Source organism: Drosophila teissieri, unplaced genomic scaffold (genome assembly GCF_016746235.2).
Source record: "Drosophila teissieri strain GT53w unplaced genomic scaffold, Prin_Dtei_1.1 Segkk13_quiver_pilon_scaf, whole genome shotgun sequence".
NCBI lineage: Eukaryota > Metazoa > Arthropoda > Insecta > Diptera > Drosophilidae > Drosophila > Drosophila teissieri.
Window position 1 is genome coordinate 929547 of NW_025224993.1, and position 9321 is coordinate 938867.

The 9321-nt window shown below is 37.5% G+C and overlaps 1 protein-coding gene across 1 annotated transcript in view; it reads right to left on the reverse strand.

Annotated features, from left to right (window-relative positions):
• The window catches only part of LOC122625594 (catenin delta-2-like), a 38088-nt gene extending 37365 nt beyond the window's left edge, over positions 1 to 723 (reverse strand). The window contains 1 exon segment of the mRNA XM_043805683.1: positions 694 to 723. Coding sequence (XP_043661618.1) covers positions 694 to 707 — 14 coding nt within the window. The 5' untranslated portion in view covers positions 708 to 723.
• Positions 724 to 9321: the final 8598 nt, after the last annotated feature.

Below are 9321 nucleotides of genomic sequence, written 5' to 3' on the forward strand. Positions count from 1 at the left end.
AAAATATCAGAATACATACGCACACCATAAATATTATATATTATGTAAAACATAATTGAAAATGATTTAAGTTCCTATACAGATATTGTTAAATGTTAACCTATAATAATTTAAAAATAACAATAAAATTACTTTATATATACTCTTTAAATAGAAGCGAGTTGCTATTAAATATACATAGCTTGATAAAATGACGGAAAAAGCTAAAATATTACTAACAAACGATCTAAGCCCGATTAAAATAACTTAAGATCAAATCTCTTGGAACGGGTTAATAAGAGTGTATATATATGTACATATTTCCTTCAAGCGCAAAACATTTTAAGCGGCAGCGTAGACGGCATAGACAAATAATATATACATATATGTACGTATTCATTTTTTTAATGAATAGAGGGAATATTATTGCAATTCTTTCATTGTTATACCTTACCACTCCCTCATAGGTGTGTACTCATAGGAGTCAGGTATTATACATTTTCGTATTAATAAGATCTGAATTAACAAAGAAAAAATGATTGTTTAAGCATTTTTGTATATACACATACACATAAATACATATTTCGTCATACTGTTTGTTTAGTTCGAACTAAATTATCGATTTTCTTGGTTTTATTATGTTACAGGAATTAGCATATTTCTAATTTATGGATTTCATAAGAGAAAAACTATTTTAATTTTATTACCACCCACTTTGCACTTTTCATTTGTGAGTTTCAACATATGTATGCTTAGAATAATATCACATACCGAATTAGTCAATATGTGCTAGATTGGGCTTCGATAAATGTCCATATGTAACACTACATATTCACCAAGATCCGATCAAATAAGATATTCTTTATATTGAGTATATTAGTTCACACACAAAATAAGAGGAAAATCTGGAGTTGTAACCAAGAACTAGTTCATTATAACTGTTCGATAATCTAAGCAGACTATAGGTTAATCGAATACTTGTGAAAACATCTACTAATTATCGCCAATCATAACAATGCTTTTAGTCCATAAAAAGGTTGTGAAATATGTAAAAGTTAAGTATGATATTTCACTTTTTAAAAAAATTCTAAAATATATATCTTCCGAAAAAATCGATATATCGAGTATTTTTAATATTTTGTTAATATAATATTTTTGGTTTCACTTTCACCAATAGCTTCTCTTGATTAAAGCTGAATTAATTTTATTGTATTTATAGACAAATAAAATAATATTGTTATTGAAAGAAAACATCTGTTTTATTTTTAACAAAGTTTTTAGATTTTGAGAGATTTTGTTACATGTATTTTTTAATGAATTATTAGCTGATTTTTACAAACGAATTCAACAAAGCATTTTTTAGTCGGAACCAGGTAAACAAAATATTTTAAACGCATTATACTTTTGAATTCAAAATATAATAAATACAATTACAAAAAATACAATTTAAAAAATAGTTAAGTTGCTGGTATGGATAGATTCTTATATTCTTATATTGTAAACTTGCACTTCTTGACTATGTATACTTAACCTATTGGTGAAGTGTGACAAGAGTTTTGATGTGTGGAATTTTAATGGAATTGTGCAAACATTGCAGGTTGCGCTGTTTTAAATTACTTCAGCCGACTCAGTACGGCGTCATCCGTCGTACAATCACGGGAACGCTGACACTCCCCTTACCCGCACCCCGTGCTGACTCAGGGCGGCGATATCCGCGTTGGAGCGCTGACCGCTTGCCATGCATCGGACACGTTGAGAACTGCAAGGTTCACCTCCGTTTTCGGTACGTTTTCTTTTCACTCAAACGATATTCAATTATCATGAGAAAAAACATCACTATATATGCCGCTTTTTTTATATATCGATTAATCGATATTTTGATATATTTTTATACCCGTTACTCGTAGAGTAAAAGGGTATACTAGATTCGTTGAAAAGTATGTAACAGGCAGAAGGAAGCGTTTCCGACCATATAAAGTATATATATACTTGATCAGGATCAATAGCCGAGACGATCTGGCCATGTCCGTCTGTCCGTCTGTCCGTCCGTATGAACGTCGAGATCTCAGAACTACAAAGCTAGAAAGTTGAGATTAAGCGTACAGACTCCAGGGACATAGACGCAGCGCAGTTTGTCGATTCATGTTGCCACGCCCACTCTAACGCCCACAAACCGCCTAAAATGCCACGTCCACACTTTTAAAAAAGGTTTTGATATTTTTTCATTTTTGTATTAGTCTTGTAAATTTGTATCGATTTGAAAAAAAAACTTTTGGCCACGCCCACCGAACGCCCACAAACCCGGCGCAAAACTGCCACGCCACACTTTTGAAAAATGTTTTTGATATTTTTCCACTTTTGGATTAGACTTGTAAATTTCGATATCCCAAAAAACTTTATGCCACGCCCACTCTAAGCCTACAAGTCGCCAAAAACTGTCTGTGTTAAAGACTATCCTTCGCACTTCCACTAGCTGAGTAACGGGTATCAGATAGTCGGGGAATTTGACTATAGCGTTCTTTCTTGTGTATATCCCTAATAATGAATTTAGAATAAAAAATGCTCTTCTATCAAGATGTTATAAATTGTAAAATAATATTCGATATTGAACTTATTTAAAATTAATTTTTTTGATAAATCCTAATATTTTCACACACAACATTTACTATATTATATATACATATATAATATTATATGATCGGAAGCGCTTATTTCTACTCTACAAGTAACGGGTATACTAATGTTTTACAACTATTTACCTTAAAAAATAACTTTTACTGAGTTTTATATGTTGTTGCTTATAAAATGTATCAATTACCAGTAATATTAATTAGTTTAATTCAGATGCTTCTCACAAAAATTTAAGTGATCCGAGAAAAAGGGCGTGTGCCTTTAAGAAAAGAAAACTACAATTACATAAGTCCAGAACTAGTTTAACATACAATAATATATTTCCTACAAGTAAAGCAACGAGAATTCTCTTTTAACCATGGTTCTAAAATGTTTGGGTAAAAGACAGGATTCAAAGGCATATTATAACTATGAGACAAACGCGATGAAGTGAATACCGATTGGGTGCATACTTTGGCTTCAGAATCCGACTACCTGAGGGAAATTGCTAGGGGGCGATACTCCCTAATCAAAACCTCCGTCACACACTAAAATTTGTGGACAGAGTTAGGAAGTTAAGGGACAGGATACAGTCGATGCGAATAATAGTAAAATAAGAAGACGAGAAATACCTTTTCTCGCATAAATAATGTGTTGTTGCTCTTCGGCTTGGACCTCCCTACCTGTAAAAAAACATATATTCGTGGCCCTTACCCATTTACATTGAAAACTGTTTAGCTCAGGTACCCATTATGGAATATATTTCATTATAGACACTTACAGGACGTTCAACTTAAATAAACTTAAACATACAATTTCGAATTAAATTTAAATTGTATCTTCGTAGTAACATCAACAAAAAGTTACCATACGCAATCTGCGAAGATTACAACAGACACCGCTACCAGTTAATAACAATTCACCGATGTCGACATATTTTTATCCTTTTATATGTGCATATAGTTTGCATATATAGGTTGCGAGCAGATGGGCTTAGGGAAGCGTTCCCATACTATGGCGACTAGGATAGTGCGGACTGCGATGCTGGGTACTAGGCGCTTGGGACGACGAATTGCTGTCGTATACGGACTCTGCCGTTAGCTACTGTCTTTGAGAAGCTCAGCTACATGTGTCACAATTCAATGACTAGCTTTATCCCCAACATCTTTATAGCAAATTTATAGCAAATGGTTATGCCCACATACGGAGCAATACACTTCGAAGCTCAGGCAGCAGCATCTCAGTAAGACTAACAGATGGCAAATCTTTTTCTGACCCGATTAGAAAGAACGGTCCGTGTATCCAGACCGGAAACTCGTGCAGCTCAGAGTAAAGAGCACCTCCGGAGAGAATGTCGGCTGGATTTAAGGCTGTCGGAATAGATGCAATCCTATCAGCCACAAAAACATTGAATCTCGAAGGTTCATCACGAATCCAGGACAACGCCACAGTCGAGTCGCACCAACAGTAATACCGGTCATTAAATATTTTTAGACTAGCTACCTCATGCATAAGTCTAGCTAAGAGATCTGCACCACAAAGATCCAGCTTAATGGAGCAACACACAAGTAGGAGGCTGGATTGGTGCCGTACGTAACAGGGTCTAGTTTATACACTTTAACTTCTTCTGTTGGTGAGTCCGTCCATAAAATGCATTACAAGTATCTGTCCTCGTGCGAAATCCTAACACAGCGATACATCTTGCAGATGTCCTCTGTACAAGCAATAGGGTGCGAACGAAACCGGATTAATGTATGAAACAGCTTGGGCTGGATGACGGGACCCGACATTAACAGATCATTAAGAGAGTAACCAGAAGAAGTCAAAGACACCTGGTAGCTTTTTTGTAGAGCTATCTTTTTTCATGACACAGTGATGCGGTAGGAAGTATCGGAAATAACTGACCAGGGTTGAAGAAACAAGCGACATATGCGAAAGGCGAAAATACTCCTTCATGAGTGCAGAATACTTCACGGCAGGATTCCGATTAGGCTTCCTCTCAAGATATAGAAACCTCCGCATGGCCTGCTGATAGGAATCTCGGACAGAATAATCACCCTTTGAAAACGAGAAAGACATTGATCAGTTTACTGGTGACCTGAAATCAACACAGTCGCTGCACCAAAAGCAACAACTCCATAAGTCACCCACACGCAATATAAAGTTTAACATGACAAGTCGAAATACTGAACTGCTAGTGCTTGAAAAACGACGTCTTCGAAGGGAATGGCAGGAGCACAGATCACCTGGCGCAAAGCGTAGACTAAAAGCAGCTTCTCGCAGACTTACCAAAGCGCTTAAGAACGAAGAAGCGGACGCTCAACTACGGTATATTGAGAATCTCACGCCCACAGCATTAAAAACTCATTATGGAAACCCACCAACAGAAACTGTTGTACCCCTTCGTAACTCTACCGGAAACTGGTCTCGCAGTAATACGGAAAGAGCAAGGGCCTTCGCTGATCATCTCAAAAAAGTATTCCCACCAAATCCAGTCAATAACTCATTCACTCTCCCATCCTTAACTGCATCTGACTTGGCACCACAAGATCCCATAGAATTTCGGCCAAGCGAAATAACGAAGGTCATTAAAGAGCAACTGAAGACTGGAAAATCACCTAGCGTCGATTTAATATCCCCGAAAATGATCATCGAGCTCGCAATGTGTGCAGTTCTACAAATTTGCTTGCTCTTTAACTCAAAAGTTATTTGAAAAAACGCCTCAAACCAAAACGCATCAATTTGGTTTTCGCGCAAAACATGGAGCTATTGAGCAGACTAACCGCAACACAACAGAAATTCGAACTGCTTTTGAACATCAAGAATATTGCACAGCTTTATTCTTAGACGTTGCACAAGCATTCGATAGGGTATGTTTGGATGGCCTTATGTTTAAAATAATCAAACCTCAAAACTTTCATAAGCTTCTAAATTCTTACCTATACCAACGAGTGTTCGCGGTCAGATGCAGTTCAAGCACTTTAAGCGATTGTACCATAGAAGCTGGAGTGCCCCAAGGAAGTGTTCTGGGCCCAATTCTATATACCCTGTACACGGCAGACATCCCAACAGACCACCAGCTTACCACATCCACATTCGCTGACGATACCGCAATACTGAGTCGATCCAGATAAAAGCTACGATGCAACTAGCACGTCATTCAACATGTGTAGAGCATTGGCTTTCAGATTGGCGCATACGAGTAAACGAACAAAAATGCAAACAGGTTACGTTTACCCTAAACAAGCAAAGCTGCCCGCCCTTGGTCATGAACCACACTCCCATCCCACAAGCCGATGACGTAACATACCTAGGTATTCATCTGGACAAGCGACTCACCTGGCGGAAACATATAGAGGCCAAGACGACGCACCTGAAACTTAAAGCAAGGGATCTAAACTGGCTTATAAACGTTCGCTCTCCTCTAAGTCTGAAGTAGAAACTCCTTTTGTACAACTCTGTCCTAAAACCCATATGGGGCAATGCATCGAGAAGCAGCATCGATATTGTACAGCGAGCACAGTCTAGGATTCTAAGAATCATAACTGGACCTCCATGGTATCTTCCGAAGTATACACAGAGACCTACAAATAAAATTTGTCATTGAGACAATATTAGAAAAAAATAAAAATACAAGGAAAAACTAGCCACACATCAGAATCCCCTTGCAAGAAAACTTATTAAAGTACGCAGCTAAAGCCGACTGCACCGCAACGAACAATCAGTTAAATTTGTTAGGCCACGTAGTCAAATCATTTTATAAAATGATAATTAATTAGTTTAGAATAAGATTTAACAACTTATTGTTTGTCACTTAAAATAAATAACAAAAACAGTCTAACTCTTCCTATGTAGACTGAATTATTGGGTCCGGACAACTTTCTATCTCCCAGAAGCGTTGCAAAAGAAAACAAGAGAGAACGCTATAGTCGAGTTCCCCGACTATCTGATACCCGTTACTCAGCTAGTGGAAGTGCGAAGGAGAGTCTTCATCACTGACAGTTTTTGACGGTTTTTGGGCGTTAGAGTGGGCGTGGCAAAAAGTTTTTTGGCAAATCGATAGAAATTTACAAGACTAATACAAAAATGAAAAAATATCAAAACATTTTAAAAGTGTAGGCGTGGCAGTTTTGGGCGGTTTGTGGGCGTTAGAGTGGGCGTGGCAACATGAATCGTTAAACTTGCGCTGCGTCTATGTCTCTGGAGGCTGTATGCTTACTCTCAACTTTCTAGCTTCTATAGTTCCTGAGATCTCGACGTTCATACGGACGGACAGACAGACGGACAGACAGACGGACGGACATGGCCAGATCGACTCGGCTATTGATCCTGATCAAGAATATATATACTTTATATGGTCGGAAACGCTTCCTTCTGCCTGTTACATACTTTTCAACGAATCTAGTATACCCTTTTACTCTACGAGTAACGGGTATAATTAAGCTTCAATTAACATTCTCCTCAGGAATGGAATTTTGGAATGAACCGCGAGAAGCTAGTTAAAATTGTCCACTCTGTTTGGACTGCTTGTAACGAGTAAAGGCAGAGGCATATGGCTTGAGCGAACAACAGAAATGCTTACATGCACGTGGAAAGAGAACAAAGCTGGCAAACCTGTTCTTAGATTGGGAAGTAGTTAATAAGTTTGAGCAGTTGAAAAACGTATTAACTACATAATGTAGGCGTACAATGAGAAGTGCACGTCAATCTGGGAGAGCGAATAAAGAAGAATGATGAGAGCTTTCAAAAGAATATTTTCATTATGAAATACAGTAGCACAGGGAACGATCGACGAAGAGTCCCTTATTGGATACATTGTGGACGGATTAGATATATCAAGTGAATTCAAATTTAACTTGTACAGCTGCAAAGAGTTTTACAAGTTTAAAGAGAAATTCGAGATATACCACCGCAAGTGCATGTCCAATCAAGTCAAGTCATACAGTGGTGGCAAGAAAAACACATACAAGCCACCGAAATGCTCGTTGCTTTAATTGCGGGTCAGCTGAGCACCTGAGAAAGGATTGCAAGACAGATACAACATGCAAGAGAGTGTCCACAAGTATCCAGACCTGTGCAGGTGGTTCAGTGAACGGACTTGAAATAAATTGTCTCGTGGACAATGGAGCGGATGTGTTAATCGTTTGCAACTCAGTTTTTAAGAAACTGACAGACGTAAAACTTGCAGAATTTTTCACTGTACTGCGAGGCATAGGAAATGTAAAAACAATACATTTACGGGAGCCGTGTGTGTCGATGGAGCTAAGGTAAAACAATTTGTTGTTCCGGAAATAATGAGCTATCTATATACAATATTGTCGAGACCGAAAATAACAGACGTTTCTGAACAGTTCAAGCAAATAATTTAGCCGTTGGTCGACAATTACAAGCCTGCTTAATCTCCAATCGAGTGTCCTGTACAAAAGAGGATCGTACCGGACAAACAAATAAAACCATTTCGTCACCAACCAAGACGGTATTCACCTATGGAAGCGGCCGCCGAAAGAGAGCGCGTGGACAATTGGCTTTAGACTGAAATAATACAGAAGCCAACGTTAAATTTCGGAAGTCGAGTGGTCATAGTGAAGAAGAAAACGGAACAAACAAAATTTGTATTGATTTCCGTCAGCTGAACAGGATTGTACTCAGAGACAGTTCTTATGATACTAAGACCCTTAAATGATGAATCTGCAAAAGTAATCACTGTCATGTCTCACGAACAGCTTCTTAAATGTACCGATCGAAGAGTCTAGTCGTCGCTACACTGCACAGTGGTTGGACTTGTAGCGAACCGCGGCCATAAATAGTTCCCGTTCAGACATCGTTATGATATTTTTCCCAAAAATCTAAATTATAACATGTAGAAAAAAAATTGGCTAAATCGGACAACTGTATCTTATAGCTCCCATAGTATGGCTAATATGCCGATGGTGGGCAAAAACACTTCTAGTAGAGTTGCAAGGCTAAATTTCAATTATTGTCAACTATGATATGTAGGCTTCTTAAATTATTATACCCGTTACTGGCATAGCGTCATAATTCCGCCGTCATAATTTCGCCCAGTATATTTTGTCCGCGAAATTATGGCGTTTTTTTTCAGCGAGCTAATGTCGTTTCTAAGCGTCATAAGATCGCACGAACTTATGTCGTTCAAAAATTACTTCGACCGATCTTATGACGCTTAAGTACGACATAAGTTTGCCCAGATAGAAACGACATTATTCCGCCGACGGCGAACTTATGTCGCCCTTGAGCGCCATAACATCGTGCGAACTTATATCGTTTAAAAATTAATTCTCATTTTTAATTTAATGTCGGTTCTAAATTGGCTCACGTAATATAAGATACTGAATTAATTTAAGAAACATAAGAATAAGCACAAAAAAAGATCAAAATAATTAACATTTTAATATTTATTAATTAAACAAAAATAATAGTTTTTTTTTCAATTATAACACCAATTGCAATGAAATTTTTTTTGTATAAGTATATACATTTATAATAGCTATTCTACATGTTAAAACTTGCATAATTTTTTGCATTAATTTTTGGTCTCGAATATTTCTCACAAATGCATACTTTTGTATGTATGTATATGGTATACCCTTCAGTACCAAAATTCCTCGCCCGTATTTTTCCTCGCGAGAGTTCGAAAAAACAAATCTCACAGGCCGTTTTTAGCAATGTTCAAACACCGAAGTCAAGCCGAATTTTGTCTTGGCTTTGCTGCTG